The sequence below is a fragment of the Musca autumnalis genome, unplaced genomic scaffold (assembly GCF_047663935.1).
Source record: "Musca autumnalis isolate F117 unplaced genomic scaffold, ASM4766393v1 scaffold_1, whole genome shotgun sequence".
Lineage (NCBI taxonomy): Eukaryota > Metazoa > Arthropoda > Insecta > Diptera > Muscidae > Musca > Musca autumnalis.
The window spans coordinates 319,270,428-319,298,401 of NW_027411644.1; the positions used below are offsets into that span (position 1 = coordinate 319,270,428).

The window sequence follows — 27,974 nt, forward strand, 5'->3', positions numbered from 1 at the left end:
CGGTTAATTACCTGAGTAAGTTCAATAATTGTTTTGATAATACACATTGGTCAGCAGTGAAGAAAGTCTTCAGATACTTGAAGGGGAGCAAGAATGCGGCGTTGGTTTTTATGCAAAATGATTATGGTTTTTGTGATGCTGATTATGCAGGCGACATTTCTGATAGACGATCCTGCACTGGATATGTTTTTATGCAGCAAGGCCCAATTAGTTGGAACAGTAAAAGGCAAGCGACAGTGGCCTTATATACTACAGAAGTCGAGTACATGACAATGTATGCTGCAGTACAAAAAGCAGAGTGACTTCGACAGTTTCAAAAGGAGTTTTTTGGTCACGTATGCAGAGATACCGTTTTGTTACAATGCGACAATAGAAGCGCAATTAATTTGGCGAATACCGATGCCTATCATGCGAGTTACGTCCCAACCCTTCTCCCTTAATTATAATTAAATAAAATAAACTTCTGTCTGTAGAGATTAGCGAAAAACAAAAGTCTCAAAAAAAAAATTGACACTTTTATTTTCGTTCCCACACTCCCAGACAGTCACTCAATGTAGTGTAAGCAAACACCTTTCGCTACATTGAATGACAAACAATGAAACAAACTATTAAAATGATAATGTTTAAGTGAGTCTTAAGACCACTGCAAATAAATAAACACTTAAAATATTTAAAACGGAGTTTATTATTTTTTCCATTTAACTGGCGCAGTCGGAACTGTTTTACTTTGAAGAATAAAACAGAAAAAATATCTAGGTTTGTTAAAAAGGAACAATAAAATAAAAATTTAAATTACTATTTGTATGTAAGTAAAAGTAATCAATTTTAACTACTTCCCACTTTAAACTTGTTGTTTTTAAATTTGAAAACAACAAATATGAGATTGAGCTCGACTTACATACAAATAGTAAGTAAAACACACATCTCAACAAAACTGCCAAAAGTGAATATAAAAATTTAAACATAAAAAAACTTTTAATAGACAGTGCAAAAAATGAATATAAAGTGATAAAAATTTTAAAATTGAAATTAAAACAAAAAGTTATAATTTATTAAAAAAAATTAAATCATAAACGAATGTCAATATAAAGGAATTCCATGTTTGACAATAATCGCGACATGGAAGACTTCGAAAGTGTAATTCGTCGACAGGGGGAAATAATCCTGCAACAGCAGCAATTGGAGCCGCAACAACAACAAAAAATGCAACGGCCACAAATTCAGCAACAACAACGAATTCAAGAGCAACATAATGAACCCTCGGTACAACAATATAATTTAATGCTGAGTCCTAAAGATCTGATTGATCAATTTCGTAGATTAAAACCTCTGGATAAAAATCACAATCCAAGGGCGTTTATCCGTTCTGTTGAATCTGCAATAGAGCTTTGTCATGGAAACCAAGTAGTTTTGAAGTAAGGCTTGCACATAGTTGCAAACGAAAAGATACAAGGGCAGTAGGATCCGGATGCTGGTAGTCGGAACACCATGGCAAAAGTTAAAAGAGGAAATACGAATCAACAGCCAATCCAAGAGACCTATGCGGAAATTTACAACTTTTGTAGAAAGGTAAAAGTCGATAATTTAGAAGAACTTTTTGAACACATTATTTCTGCAAAATATCAAATTAATGAGCTCTATGAGATAGACTTAAGAAGGCCAACTTTATGAGCCCCAAAACGTTGGCAGAGACTTGGTAGATCTTCTGTTAGAAAAGATAGACGGACATGTTAGAGCCCACATATCTGACGAAGAAAGCTTTCAAGATATTAAAAATAAATATACTAGACTACGACTATTAGATGATAAAAGGGCCATTGATTATAGACACCGCAAAAATGCTGGCAAAAAATTTAACTGAAAAATGGAAGAATATGAATTATAATATAAAAACACAAACGCATAATCAGATAAGTCCAAGAAGTCAATTTTCAGGACAAAGTTACTCAAATAATCAGAAATCTGCTAGTACAGAAAATACATCTTCGAACAATAGCAGAAGACAATATGTTGATAGTAACAAAAAATATAACCAAAGACCCAATCAGAATTTTTCAGGGCAAACCAAAAATACAAATGAATATTTCCAACAGAATAGAAATAACTCAGAACAAAGTAAAATGTCTACACAGACTATACCGAGTTCAAATCAATATTTCATGGATGCTGATAATATCCAGCAAGATGAAAAGTTTTACCACAGAGGCCCAAATTCACAATTGCCCATAGTTAGACTAACGATCAGGGATCAAAAAATATATTGCCTTGTTAACACCGGTTCGACAAGGAGTATTATATCCCCAAATTCTCTAAAAAATGATAATCATGATAAAGAACAATGAACATAAATTGTATTTTAGGACATTAAATGGTATTACAGAAATATCTAAACAAATGACCACTCCATATCCAGAGGAATTTCACACTTCTGGTTTCATGACATGGATGGTCAATGATTTAGTAGGAAAAAAATATCATGCTATAATCGGTCAAGATATTTTACGAGAATTAAAGTAAAGAAGTACAAAATATTTTTAGACGAATACCCCTCTGGGATATTTGACGTATGTACACTGGAAACAGTGCGAAGTCCAGTTTGGAATCTAATGAACCAGACAAATTTAAATACTGAGGAGATTAGATTATTATCAAAATTATTAAAACAATTCAATAAGCTCTTTTACATTGATGGATATATTCCAAAATATATAGATACCCAAAAGTTCATGAAGAAGAAATCGACGCCAAATCACAGACATGTTAAAACTAGGAATAATAGAGGAGAGTTGTTAGGGATTTGTTTTGACGATAAAAAAAGATGCCAAAACTATAAAAAACGCTGTGTGTGCATCGAGTTCGTATTCTCCGTTCGTTATTGGCTAATTTCCTGTTTTTTTTTTTTTTTTTTGCTCACTATCCGTTATCCCATGGAAACATACACCGACGGACATAAGAGATCTGCTGGCAGAGACAACAGTTTTTATTCTAAAAAAAATGTACAGGCAATTGATTCCTGAACGTTGACATAAGTAGTCAAATAGTCTGGTCGTTCCGTTGTCGTGCGCGGAAAGATTTTTAAGTGGAAGTCTTTGAGTCTTAATGGAAGAAAATGAGACAATACATGTGATTTTGCTGCCAATAAATTAAAATGTTGTACATTTTTATTAAATGCAGTACACTTTTTACTACCAATCGTCTAAGTGCCATTCGCATTTAAAACCAACAATAAAAAAATAACTAATTTTTACTAAAATTGTTAATGTTACCTGAAAAGAAAACACAAAAAGAAAAGAAAGCAAAAATTGAAAAACACATGCGAAGAACTTTGTGCAAAACTGAAAGAAGTAAAATTCTAATTGAAACAAAATGAAATTAATGCATTGGAATGAAAGAAGAAAACTGAAAATTTTCCCAACTCAATAATTATAATTACAACTGAAGGAAAAAAACTGAAATTTTTCCAAACTCAACCTTAAGAAAAAATAACAAAAATTAAATAATTCTGAACAAAAATATAATGACAACCACTGGACACACCCGGACTGGGTCAACAACAACAGCAACGGCAGAATTATTATTAATACTTAGTTTGTAAGTAGTTTATAAGTAATGTATTATATAATAAATATACAGTTGAACCTCGATTATCCGTGAATCGATTATCCGTGAATCGATTATCCGGGAACCTCCATTATCCGTGATAGAAAAGAAATGTTGGACTTTATTCCATTTTCTCTATTTTTCGTTATAAACTACATTACCCGGCATTAATAGAACACTTTCCAATTTATTTGATTAAGCGAACAAAAGGTAAGCAAACAAAAACTGGAAATTCTCCCGTAATACACAATTTGTGTATTTATGGTATCACAAAAACAATGGGACAAAGTCAATTCAGATGAATCTGATTAAGTATCTTATAACATTTTGGAGGATTACCGTAACAAACTTAAAAAAAATGCAGATTTTCATATTATTGTACGACACTATGCCATTTTTACTTCAAAATATGTTCAAAAACTGCATAAAAGCATAGCCTCCATTATCCGGGTAAATCGATTATCCGTAATTATCCGTGGTCCCGACCATCACGGATAATCGAGGTCCGACTGTACCTTCTTGAATTAAATATGAAAAATTAAATTGTATTTTGGGAGAGAGTAGCTGGGCCATGGGCGTTGCTGACTAGCGGTGAGCAGTATTCAGGGGTAACACAATTAAATTTAGAGTGCTTATGTTACCATAGGCGTATAATCAGGGGGGGGAGAAGTGCACTCCCGTGTCAAATACACCAGACATTAGTAATGTTGTTTGTATTTAGCTCATGGAAAAAACGCAAGTTTCCTTTGTTTATTTTTTTAATATGTGATTATGTTTACAGGCATGAGAAACTCTAATGTTGCGAGTCGGCAACCCGAGTCAAGTAACCACGGCTAGTCCAGAAAATATTCATTCATGCCCTTGACTTTAGATTGTTGATAAGGCGAATTGGTAGTACCACCCATATAACAGCTAGGCAACAACTGCAGTCTTCGGAGTTGTGATGGATACAACGTTCTTCGCCATGGTCGTATGAGAAGTGGGGGTGGAGGGCTTGCATTCCTACTGCACCAGTCTGTCCAGTACAGACCTATCTCGCCTGAGCTAGACTCTAGTGACCCATACTTAGAGTGTATGGGGGTAGCGGTAAGGTGTGGATCCGCCGAGATAGAACTGCTGAATGTGTATATCCCGCCGGTCAATAGCTGTGCCCCGCGTTATTTGCCTAGCATCAGGCCTCTGTTGCGAGGTGATAACCGGCTGGTCCTAGGGGATTTCAATGCACATCACGAGTTATGGCATTCAGCTCTAGGGAATGACCAGAGAGGTACAGATCTGACTGACCAAATAGATAGCTCCACATTCTGCACTGCGAACGAGGACGCACCCACCAGGATTAGAGGAGACTGCCACAACCCGTCATTCCATAAACATGGAAAAGCGGATTGGCAAGGTTTCAGAGAGTTCACTAATCAACGCTTCAGAGAACTGCCCAGTCCCTCTGATGTTCGGGTAGCAGAGAGGAAGTTCCGATACATCATCACTGCTGCAGCCGCTCGCTTTATCCCTGCTGGTCGCATACCTGTAATAAGACACAATTTCCCAGCAGAGGCGACGGGATTAGCTAATGAGCGCGATGAGCTTCGCCGTACGAACCCTAACGACCCCAGAGTCTGGGAACTGACAATGGAATTCAATAGATTAGTCAGTGAACACAAGCGGAAAAAGTGGTTGGAACATCTGAAGTGCTGCAACATTGGAGCCGGCTGTAATAAATTGTCGACAACGGTTAAGGCGCTATCGAACCCTGGTAGGAGAGACGATCGGACATCTGTCACGTTTAACAGCGTGGCTGTGACAGATCCGAAGAGGTGTGCTAGCTATTTCTGCCGACAATTTATCGAGCACCCCGATTGCGTCCGGGCGAACAGAAGTGTTTTGCGTCGTTTGCGATCTCTTCCAGCCGAAGAAGAACCGCCACAATTTACGATGAATGATGTTGCAGATGTTATCCGAGGCGCAAAGTCATCCAAAGCGCTTGGACCTGACGGAATTTCTATGGTGATGCTAAAACAGCTGGATGACCCAGGAGTCGAGTATTTAAGTAAGGTCCTCAACTTATCGCTAGCCACCCTAATAGTTCCCGATGCCTGGAAGATGGGCAGAGTGGTCCCGCTGCTGAAACCTGGCAAAGATGCCACTAAAGGTGAGTCGTACAGGCCGATTTCACTTATATCACCAGTAGCAAAGATACTCGAGGCATTACTCCTCCCCAGCATCAGAACGTGTTATCCAGTTGCAAATCATCAAGACGGGTTCCGGAAGCAGCACAGTACCACAACAGCACTGCACGCCATTTCCACATATATTGGACGAGGACTCAACCAGGACAAACCATGTCACAGAACAGTGATGGTACCATTGGATCTGACCAAAGCGTTTGATACGGTCAGCCATGCTAGGCTGTTCGAGGATATCGAGAATATTACCCTCCGGCCTTGTCTGAAACGCTGGGTCATCAAATATTTGTGTGGTCGCCAGTCATACGTGGAATTCAGAGACAGGAAATCCAAACCCCGTAGAGTGAAGCAGGGAGTTCCCCAAGGAGGGGTGATATCTCCGGAACTGTTTAAACTCTACCTCTCTGCAATTCCACGCCATCCCGACGGCATTGAGTTAATTACGTACGCGGATGATTGTACACTCATGGCGTCAGGTCCCAATATCGGTAACGTTTGTGAAAGGCTAAATGCCTATCTCATTGATCTTGTAGAGTTTTTCCACGCGAGGAATATGAAAATATCCACCACTAAGTCAACAGCCACACTGTTCACCACATGGACGGCGCAAATGAAGCTCCCACTCAATGTGCAGGTCGACGGTGCAACTATTCCGACCATAAACTACCCCAAAGTCCTAGGGGTCACATTCGATAGCATGTATAAATCGTCCCAGCATACTACAGTTATCTGCGAAACCTTGTTAACCACATACAACGCGATAGGCCGATCTGTGGTAAGCTATGCGGCGCCAGCGTGGTTTGCTAACGTAAGTGATACGCAATGGGATAAACTATAAATCTGTCAGAATGCTGCCCTGAGAACAGCTACATGGTGTCACCTCATGTCTGCAGTGGACCATTTACATGAGGAGACAAAGATCCTTCCTGTGAGTCGTCACAACAGGATGTTGACGATGCAGTACTTGCTTGGATGCTATAGGCAAGACCACCCAAATCACCATCTGCTGGATATGCCTGAACCACCCAGGCGAGTTAGGGGGGATTATATAGATCTAGAGAGAGAGGTCTAAAGATATAAAAGAGAACCTCTAGATCAACGTGCATACCAGGCAGGTTTAAGAGACATTCATACTGATGCGGTTGCAGAGGCTCTGGCAGCCTACAGTGTGAATATAGTCCTCGAAGATCATCCACCACCCTTGGCAGCGGAAGAACAGCAGCTGCCAAGACAAACGAGAGTCGTGTTGGCGCAACTTAGATCTGGTTGGTGCAGCCGCCTCAATTCTTACTGGGCCAGGTGACACCCTGTAGAAATTCCATTAAACATTAATGATATTGTCCATGTTGACACATATGTATGTGAATTCCAAGCAAGCATTTATAATATTTCTGGATAAGTTTTCTAAACATGCTGTTGGTTTCCATTTAGAAGACCGAAACCGTCTAACTCTAGTAGAAAAACTGAGGTTATATATTTTTATTACTGGGAAAATTAGAAACTTGTTACTGATAATGAATTCAACAACATTAATGTAAAGGAATTATGTAGAGTAGAGGCATCCATATTCACTTTTCGAAGCCTCCAACACTCCGTCTTTCCTTCTATAATTAAATTTCTGGGACATGTCCTGTCCAACGCAAGCTGTCTCAGCAAACGGAGCATTAGGTGCCGTTACAACGCATAGTTATGAATTGGCTTGGAGACTGAAGTAATGATAACGAAAAGAAAACATATCCAGTTTACAGAATACTTGTTTTTTTATTATAAGCGGAAACGTAAATCTGAAATAAAAACATTGATGTCAACGTCTGCACGTTGTCGTAACAACAGAGAATAACGAATCCAAATGAGAGCTATGTCAGCCGTTGTCATTTATTTTGGACGCCAATGAATAAAAATCACAACTGCTAAATGAAGTCTGAATTGTGTTACGTTTCTTCGGGGATTGATGAGAAAGGTGAGACCTTATGTTGAATTGATGAGGTGGAGAATAGTGTGAAGTTTGATCACTTGCAAGCTTTATGTTGTATTGGAGAAATAGAAAATGAGGGATAGTTTAAATACCGGCAGGCAATTTCTAATCTGGATATATACGATAGGGGGAAATGGAATATTCCGGTATTTTCTGAGACAAACTTCACACTTCACGCCTCAAGTGTTTGGTTCACCCTATTTACGCATATTTTTCGATTATTTTATGGCCCTACTAGGGTCTACTCCTCTTTTTAAATACCCTAATGAATCTTAGTCCCAAGAAATTTGCAAAATATGGTAGTAATTGGGGCGAACAAAAAGCTTGAAGCGTAAAGTGTGTCTCAGTATATACCCGATTAACCCAAAGTCTAGTACCCAAACACAAGTTGCAATGTTGCTCCAACAAAAATTGTACTTTCCGATTTCAGGTAATTTAATTACATTCGAATTAAGTCCATTTTGCAGGTTAACAATGGACAAACCCCCAATTACAGAAATGTGCACAAAGATTCATTCATTTTTGGAAGAATCTATAATGTCAATTAAAACAAGTAAAAAAGTATCAGTCGGCTTTGCCGACAGAGATATACCCTCAGCCTGGGCAAATTGAAACACCTTTTTCACAAAAAAACTTATGTATTTAGGGGGTTTCAAAATTTTGGTCGTATGAACCGACAAAAATGTTGATTAGGATTAAAGTTCAAAAATTTTGCGGAAAAGGTACTTAAAGGAATGGACCGAAATAGACCATGGGGGTGCCATAGGGGGTTTTTATACCCTTCGCGCTGTTTTCTCAAGAAGTATGGACTTGCCCCTGAGGAAACTTGTACCTTCGTATAGGGGACAGTGAATACAAGATGTTACAACAAAAACCAAGGCGATTCGAGAATAGTGGGATTCTGTAACTCATTTTTGCTGTTACCGACAAAAATCGGTAAAATTATGACTAAAAACATAAAGAAAAGTTGGCATCACTGTTTGTATCGGTAGAGGCTAGCGACTGCTTTTTATTCATCGTTAACTTACCGACAAATTTCGATAATTATCGAAATTATAAGCATTTTAATTTTACCGACAATTATCGATAACAGCAAAAATGAGTTACAGAATCCCACTACAGGTCCTAAACTGAACTTTTCCGAAATTTTGTGTGGGAGTTACTCGAAGGAGTTTACCGTCTTTGAAATTGAACTAAGTTTGGACAAAATATTACGAAAACCAAATTTTGGACCGAATCGGCAGATCCGTTCGAGAGTTATCTTGCGCCCTAACCACTACACACGGTGTCATAGGGTTTTTTGTAACTTTCAGGCTATTTTCTCAGGAAGTATGGACTTGCCCCTAATGAAACTTACAGCGTCGTATAGAGGACAGCGAATACAATTTGCGTAAACAAAAATCAAAGCGATTCGAGACCAGGTCCTAAACTGAATTTTTCCGAAATTTTGTGTGGGAGGTACCCGATGGAGTGGACGGATTAAGTCCATATTGAAACCTTATTTAAGTCTGGTACACATTTCACGATAGGCAAAGTATGGACCAAATCGGTTACTCCCTTTAAGAGTTATGGTGCGCACAAATTTTCCGAACATTTTCCAACTTTTGTGGGGGAGGTACCGGAAGGAGTGTACCGATATAGCCCATCTTCGTACTTAAACTAAGTTTGCGTAAAATATTACGAATGCCAACATTTTAACCAAATCGATTTATCCGTTCGAGAGTTATCGTGCGCTCCAGCCAGCCAGACAGACAGACGGACATTGCTCAATCGACTCCAAATTGTCTGAAACACATTTCGTCCAAACATACTTGGGGTCTAAAACCATTATTTCGATGAGGCACATTTTGCCCGTATGAAAGTCTATATACCCTTTCTAGCCTAAAGGCTGAGGGTATAAGCATTGATGTCAACGCCTGCACGTTGTCGTAACAACAGAGAATAACGAATTCAAATGAGAGCTATGTCAGACGTTTTTTAATAAAGGGACATTACTCTCCCATCTATTCTCTCTCATTTATTTTGGACACCAATAAATAAAAATCACAACAACTAAATGAATTCTGAATTGTGTGACTTTTATTCAGGGATTGGTGAGATGGAGAAAGGTGAGACCTTATGTTGAATTGATGAGGTGGAGAATAGTGTGAAGTTTGATCACTTGCAAGCTTTATGTTGTATTGGAGAAATATAAATGATGGATAGTTTAATTACCGGCAGCCAATTTTTAATCTGGAAATATACGATAGGGGGGAAATGGAATATTCGGGTATGTTCTGACACCAAGTATTTCGTTCACCCCATTTACGCATATTTTTCGAGTATTTTATGGACATCTAGGGTCTACTCCTCTTTTTAAATACCCTAATGAATCTTAGTCCCAAGAAATTTACAAAAAATGGTAGTAATTGTAGCTGTAGAAACTTGGAACATCAAAAGTGCAGATCAAAAAAAAAAATTGAAGCTTTTGAAATATGGGTCTATCGAAGAATTCTAAAGGTGCCCTATACATCGCACACTTCAAACCAAGAAATTCTAAGACGAATGCATCTCGACAGACAACTCTTCCACACTGTCAAATCAAGAAAAACCGCATACCTTGGACACTTGATGAGGAATGATAAATACAAGTTTATGCAATGTATTATTAAATGTACCATAGAAGGACAACGACCAAGAGGCAGAAGAGAGATATACTGGCTAAGTAACATCCAAGAGTGTACAGGATACAGATGTGAAACAAATCTGCTACATGCTGCTAAAAACCGAGAGCTGTCAATAATTTCATAATATAAAATATTAAAACATATTCAAATGTAATACTATAACATTGTATGGTCGCTTAATATCCGAAAAACGGATCCGCAAATAAAGAAGAAGTAGTAATTGGGGCGGACAAAATGCTTGAGGCGTGAAGTGTGTCTGAGACACACTACATACCCGATTAACCCAAAGTCTAGTGAGAACCCAAACATAAGTTGCAATGTAGCTCCATACAATGGTACTTTCTAATTTCAAGTAATTCAATTATCTTCGAATTAAATCCATTTTGCAGGTTACCAATGGACAAACCTCCAATTACAGAAATGTGCACAAAGATTCATTCATTTTTGGAAGAATCTATAATGCCAATTAAAATAAATAAATCGGGTGGTACAACGAATGTCTTTTGTTATTTGCACCTGTAAGTAAATGGTCTGTTCCAGTACTGCAAGATTCTACTAATTTTTACTATTTTTTCCGATAACATAAAGGAAAAATTGTTATCGTAGTAAAAAATAGTAGCTTCTTGCAGGTTCTTTAACAGAGCAAAAGTGTTTTCAAATATTAAAAAAAGGAAACATAATTATTGATTAACATAAATTCCACTGTCCAATTATAATTACGAGATTTTTGTTGTTAATATGAAAGGTCAATGCAGGCTTGGAAATATTTAAAACTAGATACCCTAATGTTGCACTGAGTCCATGGCAAGCGAAGCATGGATACCTACATTGACCTTGTAATCAACAAACTTGACTTATTTTCTAAAATAACACTTATTATTAAATTTTTAATTTTTAGAGTTTCTTATTTATGATTTTTGTGTGTCCCTGTTCGGAGTTTTGAGCATATTATCTTAGTTTAGTTTTATTTATATCAATCAATATTTTTCTAGTATATCTATGGCTTTTCATTTTACACTGAAATTAGTTATTATTCTTATTTAATTTTTATTTATTTTATAAAGTGGTTTTTATAAAATCTTATTGGCTGTTTCACTATGACGATTCGAAAAAAAAATACGTTCGAACTGCTTCCCAAACTACTGCTTTTTTAAAAAATATCTGAATTGTTTTTATTTCCTATAACAACAGGAATTTGGTAGTAATTCGAACGAGTTTGAATTCGTAACGTCTTAGAGAAACAAACCATTAAAAACCCCAAATTATAAATATTATGCCGAGAATAATAGGCTGACTTTTAACGATCTTCTTTAAATTTTTATATATTTTTGCTTACATTGTTAATCCGAACTCTGTTTTGAGCAGAGAAGCCCCTCATTTCCCTTCAGGGATATTTGCGATCTTAAATATTTAGGCAAATTTGCCTAACATTTGAATATTCAGTTGCTGCAATCAAATCAATTGCAGGTGTGGTAGTTTAATATTACTTCTACAACAGACTAAAACAATCTGCAGGATATACATAATATCTACGTATATTTCTCATCAATAATGCTAACAGGAACAAGTTCTTATTTTTTTAACTATCTACACTTTGGTTCGGATGGATCTATGTTTTCGCGCTTAGCCGAGTCATTTTTTTCGTAATTTAAATTCTACAATAAAAGAATTCAAAATTCCTTTTGTATTTCGGAAACTAATCCAATCCGTTCCTTGATTTATACTAACTCATAAATTATTTAATTTATAATTACAAAGTTGTTTACAAATTATGTAATTCTAGCTTAACAATATCTATTCTATGTATATGAAACTAATAATAAACATACAAACAAACATACCTTATTTTTAACTGGATGTCTCTTTGATGTCATTTCTTGTGTCTAATTTATCATCGGCAATGTCAATAGGAGTTATGGAAATGTTGACACCACTTCCACTAATCCCACCACTGCCGCCACTACTGTTGACATTCAACGCTGAATAGGTATTTCCATTTCTAAATGCTGTAGACGTCGGCGGCGGGCATTTATGATGGTATGTCTGGTGATGCTGCTGCTGCTGATGATGATGCGTAGTGACTACTGGTGAGGCCAATTGTGTATTGGAGGACTTTTTGTTATTCAACAAATGTTCGCAATCTAAAGAAAAACTTTGTGCTGAACATTCTGTACCAGAGATGGTTTTAATCATTGAATTTGAGGTTAGTGATTCGAGTTCATGGGATTCGGAATTTATAAGCTCACCCACTGCCGAACTGGAGGGTGTAAGTAATTGTTCCCTGGCCGTTATGTAATTTGGTTTACGTTCATAGAACTTAATGCCACCATTTGTGGCGGAACGTTTCTTAACTCTGGGATACTGGAATTGCATAAATCCATATTGGGGACCGAATAGTTTCAGCAGGCTCATAAGGAAAAATGTCGAATAACTCCAACTGACCGACATAACAACCAATAAAAATATACCAATTTGACGATAGGGTAATACACTGGAGAACAGCATAAGGGCCCCAGCTATACCCGTAGTAATGGCGGCCATTGCCGTAGGACCAATAATACGCGACAAAGAAAATTGTGTCGCAGCCAGCCGCTCACATGACGGCGATAGACGATAATGTATGCCATAATGCAGGCTAAAATCCACAGCCAAACCAATGGCTGTGCTCACCGTTACACTCTCCAAAATGTTCAATTTCCAACCCAACATAATTAGTATGGCCACCGTGACAAATATCGTCAATAGCACCGTTATTACGGCATACAGTGATATCAAAATATTTAAGGTAACCAGCAGTAGTACCACCAGCGAGGCTGACATTGCCACACTTATGGCCACCAAGGTGCATGTGGGCAGAACATTTTGAACATCGTAAAACTTTAAATCACTAACAAACCAACCATCTTTCATTTCGGGTGGAGCTGTTTTCAATTCATTTTGAAACCAAGTCTCTACATCTTCAACAAATTGTTTTACTTTGTCGTATAGCGTTGAAAATGAAACATTCGATTCAAATTCCACAACCAATGCTTTGACAATAGGTGGGGGTGTTGTAATATTAGCTGCGGCCACAGTTGAATCCAACGTGGTATTGGCCAATTCTTCGCTCAGCGTATTGTTAATGTCGTATGTCTTTGGTGATGCCATAAATTTTGGCCCTGCAACACCGGGCCAAAAATATTCACGTGGTGTTGCATACAGTGATGATATGATTTGGGGTAAGCAGATATCAAAAACTTCGGGTTCATAGGGAAATTTTGAGACATCACAACATGGAGTGCGATCCGTATCATCCATGCTGTTAACGCACCTGTAATGGGAGTTAAAAATATGTATGAATAATAAATATGTATAAGTTAGCAAAACGCCGCCAAACTAACAGGCAACATTGTTGCAATTGTGTGCTTTGCTGTGCTGATGGAATCGTATTACGTCTGGTGGCGTGACCGTAGGAAGCGTTGTGTCAGCAATGTTTGTCTTTTATAACTTAAGTAGAATAAGTTTTTGATTTAAATAAAGAAATCAGTTCATTTAAGGGGTTACCTCTACTTGTCACTTTCAACAAATCGAAAAAAATGTATTGGCTTTTTTGAAATACAGGTAGCAAAATTTGCTGAGAAATGAGCATTGGGAAGGGAACAATTAATTGCGATTTTTATGTAGCATAAAAACTTTATACGTGTGTTTCTCGAAATGGCATATTTGAAGTCGGTGCCAACGATAGCTCGAAAACTAATTGACCGACCTTCATAGGGTTTGGTGAGCTTATTAAATACATAAGAATTGAAAAGTCGGCTTTGCCGACAGAGATATACCCTCAGTCTGTGTGGAGTAAAACACGTTTTTTCCCAAAAAAGAAAACTTATGTATTTATTGGGGTTTCCAAAATTTTGGGCGTATGAACCCATAAAAATATTAATTGGATTAAAGTTCAAAAATTTGCCGGGGATATCGATAGGTAGGGGTTTTGTACCATACTTGCCTACGAAAAACATAATAACGCTGTAAACAGGGCCACTAGAAAAACCTTGGGTAAAAATTTCCAAAGGATTCTCGAACAGACCCTTAACCACACAAAAATATTGAACACTTGTGTGGGTGGTACCCCAAGGATTGGACCGATAGGACCCACATTTGAACATAAACTGAGTTTGGACAAAATATTTAGAGATCCAAAGTTTGGACCAAATCGGTTGCTGCGTATATGAGATATCGCGCGTACCTTTTTGGCGAATATGTTGGAACTTTTGTGGGGGAGGTACCGAAAGGAGTGGTCCGATAAGCACCACTTTCGAATTTCATTTAATATTCGAAGAAATATTACGATATCCAAAGTGTGGACGAACGCAGTATTCGGTTCGAGTTCTCCAGCCACTACATATGGTAGTATAGGGGGTTTTACAACTTTCGGGCTGTTTTCTCAAGAAATATGGACTTGCCCCTGATAAAACTTTTACTGTCGTAATTGAGACAGCGAATGCAATTTGCTTCAACAAAAATCAAATGGATTCAAGAGCAGGTCTTAAAGTGAATTCATCCAAAATTTTGTGTGGGAGGTACCCGAAGGTGTGGACAAATATAGTCCATATTCAAACCTGAACTATATCTGGTAGATATATTAGGATGTGCAAAGTGTATAGACCAAATCGGTCACTCCCTTCAAGAGTGCGCACACTTTTTCCGAACATTTTTGAACTTTTGTGAGGGAGGTACCTGAAGGAGTGATCCGATATAGCTTTTCTTCGAACTTAAACTAAGTTTGAACAAAATATTACGAAGGCCAAATTTTGCACCGAATCGGCTGAATCGTTCAAGAGTTATATTGCGCTCCAACCACCTCACACGGTGTCATAAGGTTTGTTTTGCACATTTCAGGCTATTTTCTCAGGAAGTATGGACTTGCGCCTGATGAAACTTGTACCGTCGTATGGGGGGCAGTGAATACAAGTTGCTACAACAAAAATTAAAGTGATTCGAGAACTGGTCCTAAACTGAACATATCCGAAATTTTGTGTGGGAGGTACCCGAAGGAGTGAACCGTGCAAAGTATGGACCAAATCGGTTATTCCTTTCAAGAGTTATCGTACGCACAAATTTTCCGAACATTTTCGAACTTTTCTGGGGGAGGTACCGGAAGGAGTGGACCGATATAACCCATCTTCGAACTTAAACTAAGTTTGGAAAAATATTACGAAAGCCAAAAATTTTGGACCGAATCTGTTGAGCCTTCGAGAGTTATAGTTATCGTGCGCTCCAGCCAGACAGACGGGCGGTCATGGCTAAATCAACTCCAAATTGTCTGAAACACATTTAGTCCAAACATACTTGGGGCCTAAAACCATTATTTCGATGAGGCACATATTGCCCGTATGAAAGTGTATATACCCTCATTAGCATAAATGCTGAGGGTATAAAAAGCTTGCCTTTAAGAGAGACAGATTTTATTTTTAAAATTTTTGTGCGATTTTTTTCATTAAAATCGAAATGTTGGCTTTGACAGTTCACAATTTTATTATACCCTCCACCATAGTATGGAGGGTATATTAAGTTTGTCAATCCGTTTGTAACACATCGAACTAATCATTTGCGACCCTATAAAGTGTATATATTCTTGATCAGGATAAAATTCTAAGACGATCTAGCCCTGTCCGTCTATTGTAATCACTCTAGTGTCTGCAATAATTGAGATAGAGTGCTGAAATTTTGCACCCGAGGGTCTTTTTCCATAGGCAGGGCTTTGGTATAGCCCCCATATAACGGTACCTCCGGATTTGAAGTATTTTGACTTTCTTCGCCACATTTGCAGACCGAATTAGCTATAATTTGGCACTTAGGGTTCCTAGTGATCAACAAACTTATATCCCAAAGGATATGGGCATAGGTCCATGTTTTGGTATAGCCCCCATATAAGGGTACCTCCCGATTTTCGGTATTTTGAGAATTTTAGCTACAATTTTTAACCGAACTAGCTGTAATTTGCCATTTGAAGTTCTCAGTGGTCATAAAACATCTCCAACGAAACGTCGTCAATATAGGTCCATGTTTTGGTATATCCTCTTGGGGAAGAAAGGCCTTGGTGACAGATCCGCCGTGAGTCGAACTTCCGCGTTATGGCGTAATGAAATTTTTGTTAGAGACCCTGTGGGCCATCAGGAATTAGCGTTATATCTTTGTTCACTGTTGCTTAAGTGCTCTACAAAAACAAAAAACAAAGATATAATGTTAATTCATGATGGCTTACAGGATCTCTTGCCAAAACTTCATCACGCCATAACGCGGAAGTTCTCTGCCCCAACATTTGTGTTCACAGTGTAATTTAAGCAATAGTGAGAGGCAGTAGGAGTCTATCCATTGTCGAAAAGTTGTTCCACCTAAAATTGTGAAAGGACCCTAATTATTCCAATTTAATTAAGACTATTTTATGGTGGAGGGTATAAAAAGTTCGGCCCGGCCGAACTTAACGACTTTTTACTTTTATTTTTTAAATGGATTTTTTAAAATTCTGACAAGTTTATTAGGTTCTTAAAAAGCCCACAAAAATATACGAAGATCGGCCCATCCGTTTTTGAGCTATCATTGCCACCGCAAAACGCTTTTACAAAAAGGTAGCCATTTACCACAAAACGATGCAATATTTATCAACAACAAAAATTCCAGAAGATGTTTAAGATGTGCTCTTTCAGGTAAAAAAGGGGTACTTAAAATTATTGGTAGTTTCTTTGGAAAAAAAAATGCTGAAAAATGAGTTTTTTAGAGCTTTCGGGAATTATCTCGTTCAAAAATTCCTCAAATTTACGAACCATAACTTTAGTTAGTATAATTCGTGTATAAATATTGTATTTTTTGAAAAGAAAAGCTCTACTTACATTCTCTCCATAAGTGTTATAAAATTCTCTATAAAACAATTTGGTAACAGCATTCCGAATGTTAGCTGATAAAATGGTTGTTGTCGTAGATTTTGGCAAAATTGTAAAAGCCAAATTTGTGCAGCTTTTGTAGACACATTAAAATTATTGTCATAGTGTAGGTTACCATAGGCATATGGATTATCATAGTCGCCATCATCAACCGGCTGTATACCCCAAACAAAACGTAATGGCATTTTATAATTTTCGGCGTTCTGAAAGAAAAGAACAAAATTAATGTGAAGTTTAGTATTTTTTTCAAATTTTCGTAGGTTTACGAACGGACATCTTTGTATTACAACTCAAACTTACCGCCACTGTTTTCTCAAACCAAAATTCATTTTTCAATTTTGAGTTGTAGATTTCAAATGGATGATTTGATACAAACAATTGGAAATGGGCATTTTCGGGTAATTGTAAACCAGGTTTGTATAAAACCACAAAGCCACAACAAATACCAACAACACCTAAAAGAAGAAACAAAAAAACCCTAACCGTAAAAAGATATACAATGTCTCTTCATTGTGTTTGAAACATACCAAATATGGTGAAAAGTATTGGAGCATAATTCAATATTGTTGTGGTGATAAATAGCTCAAGTTTTGTACAAAAACTATTAATTGACTTATTGATCATAATAAGGAATTTTTGTATTTGTAATTTACTACAGGTGGTAATGGATGTAAAACGTTCCATAATTGAAATGGATGCTGGCAGCCATGTAATCATGAGGAAATAATTTGTTATAACAGCAGTACCAGCGAATATACTGAAAATAGGGAATAAAAAGAATTTTTTATATAGATTTTTTTTTCAAGATTTTAATTAAGGGAAACTAACCCAAAACATTTAATGGCTGTTATATAACTTGTATAGGAGGCATAAAATGCCCCCGTTGTTGTTATGGATGTAACAAACATTGAAATGGCCGCATGTTTCAGTGTTAGGGCCATTAAGTTTTGCAAGGTTTCCGTTTGTTCGGATTCTGGATTGGCCAGAGATTTTGTGGTGACCGTTGATGTTTTGGTAAAACGTTCCGTTAGCACACATTGCCATATTTTAACAAAAATAAAAGCGTCGTCAGCGCCAATACCTAGAAAAAATAGGAGAATTATTTGTATTTAGTAATTTATTTATTTTTTATTATTATTATTTTTTTTTTATTAATTAATTTTATTATTATTTTATTCCTTACCTATGATTACTACAACAGCCAATAGATTCATGTATGGGAAAAAGGACATTTCAAATACTAGAGTATAAACAAAATATGCTAAACCTAAGGAAAATATCACAGCAATACAAGTCATTATAGTAACAAATAGTGATGTGGTATACAGCCACATGCATGTCATAACAAAGATGCCACCCAATGCCACCAGCCAAACATCGGTTAACAGCAGCTCATTGAATAATTCATTTTCCAAACCTAAGTCCATGGCAGCAACACGGACAATGGTATTGCTCAAGTCACTGTAAAACAGGAAAATAAAAAATATACACATATTATTTTTGTTTATACTTCAAAAAAAAAACTTAAAATAAATAATTTATTTTGAACAAAAACCAAATCATGGAAAAGATGACCAGCAACAACTGTTCCTGCCCCATGGCAACAACCACCACATATCATGAACAATATCAGCAGTTTGAGAAAACAAAGCCAATAAAAATTCATCCCAAACCAATGGCCTTAGACCAGGAACTAATCAGTGGTCATATGGGAAATTATTTACGCCATAGTGGTTTACCAAGGAATAGTAAAGTTTGGCCAGAAATGTTAACGGAAGCTGAAGAATACAAAGATTTTTTGGGACGTTTGGAAAAATGTCGAAATGATATTTTTCAACTTTATTTCAAAAGTCCTCCAGTTGACCAACAGATTATAGAGAATATGTTTAAGAGCCAAACGAAAAGTGTGTATGCAAGTATATTTTCTCCCAATGAGTTTATGCCACTTAAAGAATCGCTTAGAGCCAAAAAACTTGGATGTGGTGATATAAAAATTGAATATCACGAAACAACTTATAATACTTTCTATGGTCGCCTCAAAGAATTGGAACAATTTCGAGATTTGTTATACGCCACCATTGTGAATCGCGAAAGATTGGATTTGAAACAAGAACTTAGGCATATTTATAAATGTGGTCATTCAACATATAATGAGACAATATCAAAACCTGCAGCCATATATGCAAGGCATACACTTCCCGGTCCCATTGATCGTTACACCATGAGACGTATTTAGTAAACAATTGAAAGAAGAATACTTACACTTTTTCCCACTCATGAAATAATGGTAAAATTTTTCTTGTATGCGATACTGGCACAAAAATCATGGAGTATTTTAGGAATATGTTGGTTTCCTGCAAAGAAAAATTAATAAATTGTTATTAATAATGGATACATGACAATAAACAAACACAAAATAGGCTTAATTATTCTCATGGTACAATAAAGAAAGGCAGAACACATGCTACAAAAACATAGACTGGATCAAAGCGAATTTAATAACGTGATCCAAAAGGCGCAAAAGATAGAAGATAACGGTAAAATATTCTTCGCGAAGTTTTAATGAAGATGTTGTACACAGATATTCTTTATAGAAGAGAAATATTTGCAAGCAGCAACATAGCCGCTGTCGTAGTACCTCGCATGGACAGGCCCAAAACAACCCCGTAGATGCACCCATTCCCAACATCTATTGCATCTCACCGAAGCTTGGATTTGGGTGAAGATGCCAATGTGACAAACCGACTACAAATATATTGGTACGGGGGTTTTCTCCGTCCAGGCACGGACCGAAAGAATATGGAGCAAAGAAAAACGATGCAAATACAAACATGTATACACTGAGGTGACAACCGCTGAAACACGGTTCTTGTTTGGTTCAAGGTCAATCGTGTATCGAAGAACACACCGCCATGGGATTGCCAAACACGTTGTCTTGAGGTGATGGTCAGAATATTCATCGACGCCATATAAACATTAAAAAACTCTACCTCGGCAATCCCACATTTTACTATTACCCCCATACGTTCATTCATGTATGGGCTACTAGAGTCAAGCTCAAGATAGGTCTGTACTAAACAGATTGGTGTATAAGGAAGGCAAGCCACCGTACCCCACTTATTGTACGACGTTTTCGCAATACATAACGATCGCAACTTTTCAAGTTAAGGTGAGCTTTGTTTTCTGGATCCCGCGACGATGATGTTTGTCCGTCTAATAAGTCTACAATTTTCCTGACTTTGTCGGGGAAACCGTTGTAATTAAATGAAAAGGAAAGATGCATTTCTGGGGCGCTGAACAACAGCATGGGGTGATGCTCCGTTTGTTCTTGTTAGGGGGAATGCAGGGGTGTCTAGTATTCCGACAACAACGACTTTAGAGATGTTCTGGCGCAGCAAGTAGTGCTGGAGGAGGGTAAGACCAGGATGTATAGGGATATGGCAAACGGACCCATTATACTTACATTTATTTTAATTACATTGTAATCAGTCAAATAGTGCAGTATGTTGAATACAATATTTTTGCGGGTACACTCTGACGGGGCATAACATTTTCTTTCACTACAATCATTGCTCAGTTTCAAATCATGGAAGTATTCGAAACAGGTCAGTAGAAGATTTTGCAGCAATAAAATGTCGTCGTGCTGGAATATTAAAGAAAACACAAAATTTTAAATAAGATCAGTTTCATATTTTACATGCACCTCTTATTAACTCACCGTCAAATCAAAACAAGAACTTTTATTGGCCAACAATGCAGCATAATTGGGCAAAGACCATGGGCGACAACATTGATTGCTAAGCATTTGTCGATCACAATATTCCCCATAACTATAGACATTGGTGATTTGTTCCTGTAGCTCACACATGGCCAATATGCCATTTAGATCGAACAGCGAATCGGTGGCATTGGGGCCAATGCGTTCCACAACAAAATGTGAATATTCTTTGGCTGGTGAATCACAAAAATAACCCTCAATGGGTAAACGAATATTTTCATCACTTTCCGAGGCCAATGGCAATTCGGCTCTGCGCAGTATTGACCATCGGCTCTTTTTAATTTGTTTAATTTTACTATGATCATCTTCGTCGATGAATGTCTTATTTAGGCCATATATTCCCTCTTCTTCTTCGGTTTTTGTAACATTGGCAAGGACCGATGTACCAGAAGTTGAATCGTTTGTGATTTCATAATCTTTAAAGACACCATGATCACCATGCCATGTTGTTGCTGCTACTGATGAATTCAAATGGTCTTCAACATAACCACCACTTTGGGTTTTATTTATATTGTCACTGTGGTTTTTATTCCTTAACCGATTCTTAAGTGTCAAAATTTCATTTGCCAATTCAGTTTTATTTTTATTTCGCTGTTTGTTCTTTTTCGGTTTGCGATTTTTACGCTTACGATTGCGGCGATTTTTTTGCCGAGAAATTGACTGATAATCAAAGCCATATCTTTCGGAAGGTGATTGCAGGTCACTGGGATTTTCTACCAATAGATTTGAGGGTCCAGTTTCCTGAATTAAATTGTGCCAAGCTATCAAACGTTTGCCGATTTCTGTTCCACGTGTTTCAAAGCCCTAAAATGGAAAAAGGAAACATTTTAGAATATATCGAGTATTTACGAAGTTTTTAAGTGGTAAAGATCAATGGGATCTTCTAGTAGATATTAACGAAATCCGGAATTTCTTTAATTTATACTCTGGCTGGGCCATTCATCGGCCGTGAATTTAATTCTTGCAAAATACAGACAGTAACATTTTCCTCTCGAATAAAATCTTCGCAGTCTTATTTCGTTATATTTGTATTTATTACCACAAATTACAATACGATCGGCCACATGACTTTAAACTCGATTAAAGTCCTTTTCCATTGTATAAGTTTAACATAAATTATCATTGCATACTTTTAGGCATTACATTTACAATCGCCAGCAAGTCATTGTTCCATGCAATCAACAAGTACAAGCACACCCACACAAATATCTCATCCATTTTTAAGAACTCACCAATATTGGATCCGTAAAATCCGGTAAATTATTCGTTGTCAATGATACAATTATGGATGCCGTACAGAATACACTGATAAACAGAACCATCAGATACGGACGTCTAGCCAATATCCCAAAATACCACTGCATCTGCATGTTTACACATACAACAACAACTATAGGTTAGGTATACAAAACTATTTTTGCTGACCCCAGCAAAAATTTCCTGCTAACGCCAAGCCAACAGACAAAAGATTCCTGGACGCGTTTGAAAATCGGTAATCTCATTCATTCAACTTGTTGTATTAATAGTTGTTTTTTAGTTGCCCACAATTCTATTGTCCTGGAGGACAAAAGTATTTTTATAATTTTAGACATTTCATTGTTTTCAAGTTTCTTCGCAAATTTTTGCACAAACATGTTTTGTTTGATATCTCTTTTTACGTAATCTAAGTATTCACTAAATTACTACACATATTTTGCTAATTTATGTTTTAAAATTGTTATAAATTAATTTTTTCACTGCAAAAAATATTGTATATGTATTTTCCCGTTTCTTTGCTGTAACATTTTGTGCATTCGCTGTCCAAAAGCTGCCAAAACAAATGCTGCTTCTTGTTAAACTTAATGGGGGAAGTGAAATACCAAATGAATTGATACCGCAACGGAACTTAAATTAGCTTTGTTCATGATGAAATTATAAGGTGGCGTAAGACTATGTTTACATTTACGAAATCCACTCGATTTCAACTGTCAACTCCTTTGCGTATACGTCAAATGAAAACTCATCTGAAATCGAGTGGATTTCATTTGACGTTTGAGCAATGGAATTGACAGTTGAAATCGAGTGGATTTCGTAAATGTAAACATAGTGTAAAACGACCAGCTGATTGGTTTCAATCTGTCAATTTTTTTGTTATTGTGAATCATTTGTATGAAAACGTAAACAAACATTTTGACATATTGAAGAATTTTCCACCAAAATAGAGTTGTTGTTGTGCTACTTACGTGACCTTATAAATAGAGCTTGGCTTTGTTCCAGAACTAAAAAGTTTTTAAAATGTTTACGAATTTTACACATTTTTTCCCGAAAACCAGTTCCCGTACACAAAAAAGTTGTAAAATCTCTCTCTTTAAAAACTTTTTACTCGACAAATTTGAGCGTGTAAAAAATAGTAACATGTTTGCCGGCGGCTGATTGGCTAGTACGTTGACATTTGTTCCAGTTTTTTTTGACGTATTTTCCATTCCCGAACTATTTCAAAAAACTTGTGTGTGAGAACAAATTTTTTGCAGTTCTCTCTTTTACGAGTTTTACCATTAAAAAGTACGGGAACGAAGCTAAAGTGATAAGGGACGGACATTCATATAAATTATGTGTAAAGCTGAAAACACATCCAACGTTTGAGTTAAGCTGAAAACACACCCAACGTTTAAGAAAAGCTTTGTGTTCATTCTGGTAGATGAATAAAAGACAAAGTGCTGCCAAGTTTTAATATCTCTTAATTATTCTACTAGAAATTACAAAAAACTTTACCCAAACGTTGGAGGTATTCTAGCTAAAAGACCGCGGCACATAAAGTAGAAACACAATGACTTTTGTGGCTTGCTTCACGCTCAATTTCAAGTAATTGATTTCCTTTACACAAATTCAGGCTTTGATAAGCATGAAATTCTCAAGCCGGAAAACATATTGTTACGGAATTAGATTTAACTAATCTCCGTGTAGACGTTGTTTTATTCCCCGATACGATTTGTACCAAATAAAACAGGGTTCGTTTTAGATTACGTTTCTACAATGCTTTATTTACTTTATTACACTTATTCGTAACCGACTTTAATTACTAAGCACGCAGCTTGTCTCTAGTTAGCACGCAGCTCTTCTTTTACCGATCTGTTCAGTTCAACGCTCAAAACACAACTACTCAATGTTGCCATTCGTAACTCTATTTATACCCAAAATCTCCTTGGTCTAGAAGTATCTAGAGCATATGGCAACACCTCGAATCTGTACAATGAACACACAGACGCACATTCGCACTAATGGCCCCGGCACATACGGTACGTTGTGCGTCGCGTTACAACAACCACATGAAAACTTCAAGAACAAACTTGGCATCACTTTCATTTTTTTCATGTGGTTGTTGTTTCTAACGCGTGACGCAACGCACAACGTACCGCATGTGCCGGGGCCATAAGCGATCAACCATACTCACATACATACATGGGGGATGATCAATGACGTAATTACAACAACAAATAAATGTAAGAAAAGAAGTGACAAACTAAACAATAATTACATGACTATGGCAAACAAAATAAAAGCACATTAATGAAAGGTAAAGAACATCTAGAATAATGAAGATAATTCTACATGATAATTGTTGTTGCTTAAATAAAGTAACTGCGTAATAAAAACTTTACGTTACAATTCAAATTTTTAAATTAACGGAAATTAAACTAAACTAACTTAAACCTATCAGTTACATTCGTAACATTGCCTCCCGCTTAAGCCTGTTCGTCCCGAATAGGCACAGTTCCCTCTCTGTGGTATGGGCATTGGTAACACTGCCTCCCGCTTAAGCCTGTTCCTCTTGACTAGACGCAGTTCTCGATCCGTAGTGGTGGCAACCGATTTAGATGTACCCTCTACGCCGTCAGCTTTGGATGTTTGCTCTTCTGGACGACGTTGCTTTCTCTCCAGGAATCTTGACGTTATACCTTCTTTCTTTGTGGTCACCTTCTTAAGTGCCACCTGGTCGTCAACGGACTTGTCCTTCCTTGTTGTACGGCCGCTTTTCGATGGACGTTTCCTCGACGTACATCTTCGCTTTTTCCTCCTCGTAGCGAGATTTTTCCGCTTTCGTACTGGCCATTTTTCGGCGGCTTCCACCTTCAGCGTACGGACATCTACAGCGATTTCGTCAGATTCTGCGCTAGGGCGACACATGCTTTTCTTCTCTTTGTAGCTCACATTTATCGGTATTTCCAGATTGGACCAAGTCATCACACGGTGCTTTATGTCCAGGTTTATATCGAAGGCAATCATGAAGTCTACACCGAGTATAACTTCGTCCATAATATCGGCCACTACAAAATCGAAATTTACAGATTTTCTACCCATGCTCAGCCTTTGGTAGGCCTTTCCATGCACCGTTGTAGTCTCGCCTGTGGCCGTCCGCAATTTGACTCCATTTAACGGCAATACCTTCCCTTTTACCAAATCCGGTCTAATAATGGACTTTGTTGCACCGGTGTCCAATGTCAAGGTACGCAATACACCATTGACGAAGCCTTTCACCGTTAAGTTGTGGTTCTTCTGCTGGACTATGGCTATAGAAATTGTGGGACCATCGTTTCCATCCTCTGCCAGCGGCGCCTCGTGATCGACGGAATTCATTTTATTTGATTCACCTGATATCTCTCTTTCCAGATTCTTGGCCACCGGTTGGTCGTCGCTTTTTGAAGGCGGTGAGGTGGATCTGGGCCTTGGTCGTTCCAATATGCATTCTCGTGCAATGTGTCCAGCTTTACGACAGTTATAACAAGTCTTTTTCGTTCTAGCAGCCCCTCGATTCACACTCATTAGTGCATCCTTTAGCGGATCGACAACGGTCTGGGAATTGTTGTCCTCAACTTGCAGCCTCCTCACGTTGTAGGCTTTAGGTTTCACCAGCATCCTCGCGGTTTCTTGGGCCAGGGCAAATGACACGGTTTCTGCAAATGTTCCTATCGGTGCCGCATACGTCGCAAATTTTATCTCTGGATCACGAATACCACTTGCAAATGTCTCAATCTTTATGCGGTCCACCAATGGATGTGTCTCTCCTGGATATGCCAACTGCGCCAACCGCTCTATATCAGCCGCAAAGTCTTGTAAGGTCTCATTTGGCTTCTGGACTCTTCCCCTCAGTTCCATTCGGTAGATCTCTTGCTTGTGTTCACTACCGTACTTACGTTCAAGAGCAGCCATTATATCTCCATAGTTGTTCCTAGAAGCGGCGGGAATACTCTGTAATACGTCAGCAGCATCACCCTTCAATGCCATAAGGAGTGATACCGCCTTGTCGTTGTCGTTCCAAGAATCTCTAGCAGCCAATGTCTCGAACTGTAATTTGAACACATTTAAAGAGGTTGAGCCGTCGAACACTGGAGGCTTGATTTTTATCGTGTTATGAATAGCTCTCACTGGGCCACCTTTGATTTCCAGTTCCGACATTTTCCTCTCTATGCCCAGAATCTTCTCATCTTGAGCCAGAAATTTCTCGTCAACAGACAAAATCTTTTTATCCAACTCTTTAATTTGTACCTCCACGTTTTCTACTCTCTTTTCAATCACCATCGTGATGTTCTCGAGTTTCTCGTTAATAGTTCTAGAATTTGCCTCTAATTTCTCTTCCATGCCCTTAGCGATTTTTCTAGAGTTCTCTTCTAACTTTTCCTCTAATTTTCTGGAATTTTCTTCGCTCTTTCTGGACATCTCTTCCAACATCTTACAGTTGTCAGATTTCATTTCCGCCATAAGTCTGGAAGTTTCTTCATTTTTCTTATTCATTTCCAGCATCATCATAGCCAGCATTGATTTCAAATCGTCACCCCTGGCCGCTACCGACGAAACTTCCTCACCGCTGGATTCGCCCTTTGCCGATAACTCGACTTCCTCCTTACCGTCGAACTCATATTCGTCGATGTTCATTCCACGGCGCTCGAACTCTTCCAACAAGCGTTTTTGTAGTTCGGCCTTGTTGCCAGTAGAACACAACTCCAACTTGCTTAGCTCCTTCTTCAAGTCTTCCACTCGTAGATCCTTAAACTTCATTGTAGGATGATCGTAATCCCACTTCTGACACCAATTGTTACGGAATTAGATTTAACTAATCTCCGTGTAGACGTTGTTTTATTCCCCGATACGATTTGTACCAAATAAAACAGGGTTCGTTTTAGATTACGTTTCTACAATGCTTTATTTACTTTATTACACTTATTCGTAACCGACTTTAATTACTAAGCACGCAGCTTGTCTCTAGTTAGCACGCAGCTCTTCTTTTAACGATCTGTTCAGTTCAACGCTCAAAACACAACTACTCAATGTTGCCATTCGTAACTCTATTTATACCCAAAATCTCCTTGGTCTAGAAGTATCTAGAGCATATGGCAACACCTCGAATCTGTACAATGAACACACAGACGCACATTCGCACTAATGGGTACTTTACACGATATGTATTTTACATATGGGTTGTCACTTTTTATATACAAAATGTATACGCAAAGTGACAACCCATATGTAAAATACATATCGTGTAAAGTACCCATAAGCGATCAACCATACTCACATACATACATGGGGGATGATCAATGACGTAATTACAACAACAAATAAATGTAAGAAAAGAAGTGACAAACTAAACAATAATTACATGACTATGGCAAACAAAATAAAAGCACATTAATGAAAGGTAAAGAACATCTAGAATAATGAAGATAATTCTACATGATAATTGTTGTTGCTTAAATAAAGTAACTGCGTAATAAAAACTTTACGTTACAATTCAAATTTTTAAATTAACGGAAATTAAACTAAACTAACTTAAACCTATCAGTTACATTCGTAACAATATCCAACGGTTGCGTAAAGTTTTGT

General features: G+C 37.5%; 2 protein-coding genes across 6 annotated transcripts in view; one reads left to right on the top strand and one right to left on the bottom strand.

Moving 5' to 3' along the window:
- The window catches only part of disp (RND transporter family member dispatched), a 258,859-nt gene extending 235,818 nt beyond the window's left edge, over positions 1-23,041 (bottom strand). For 4 of the 5 annotated variants that reach the window (XM_073962465.1, XM_073962466.1, XM_073962468.1 and 1 more), the window contains exons 1-10: positions 22,349-22,956; positions 21,057-21,920; positions 20,802-20,981; positions 19,601-19,692; positions 18,522-18,799; positions 18,167-18,419; positions 17,866-18,095; positions 17,639-17,793; positions 17,288-17,541; positions 12,263-13,731 (exon numbers count right to left, since the gene is read on the bottom strand). In XM_073962465.1, the coding sequence (XP_073818566.1) occupies positions 12,270-13,731; positions 17,288-17,541; positions 17,639-17,793; positions 17,866-18,095; positions 18,167-18,419; positions 18,522-18,799; positions 19,601-19,692; positions 20,802-20,981; positions 21,057-21,920; positions 22,349-22,486 (3,906 nt within the window). In that variant the 5' untranslated portion in view covers positions 22,487-22,956 and the 3' untranslated portion in view covers positions 12,263-12,269. Of the gene's footprint in view, positions 1-11,335; positions 13,732-17,287; positions 17,542-17,638; positions 17,794-17,865; positions 18,096-18,166; positions 18,420-18,521; positions 18,800-19,600; positions 19,693-20,801; positions 20,982-21,056; positions 21,921-22,348 lie in introns of those variants that run through there. The other variant, XM_073962464.1, reaches the window with a different exon arrangement.
- Positions 18,817-19,587, top strand: LOC141390040 (uncharacterized). The gene has a single exon (XM_073962472.1). The coding sequence runs from the start codon at positions 18,900-18,902 to the stop codon at positions 19,572-19,574; it is 675 nt and encodes a 224-aa protein (XP_073818573.1). The 5' UTR covers positions 18,817-18,899; the 3' UTR covers positions 19,575-19,587.
- Positions 23,042-27,974: the final 4,933 nt, after the last annotated feature.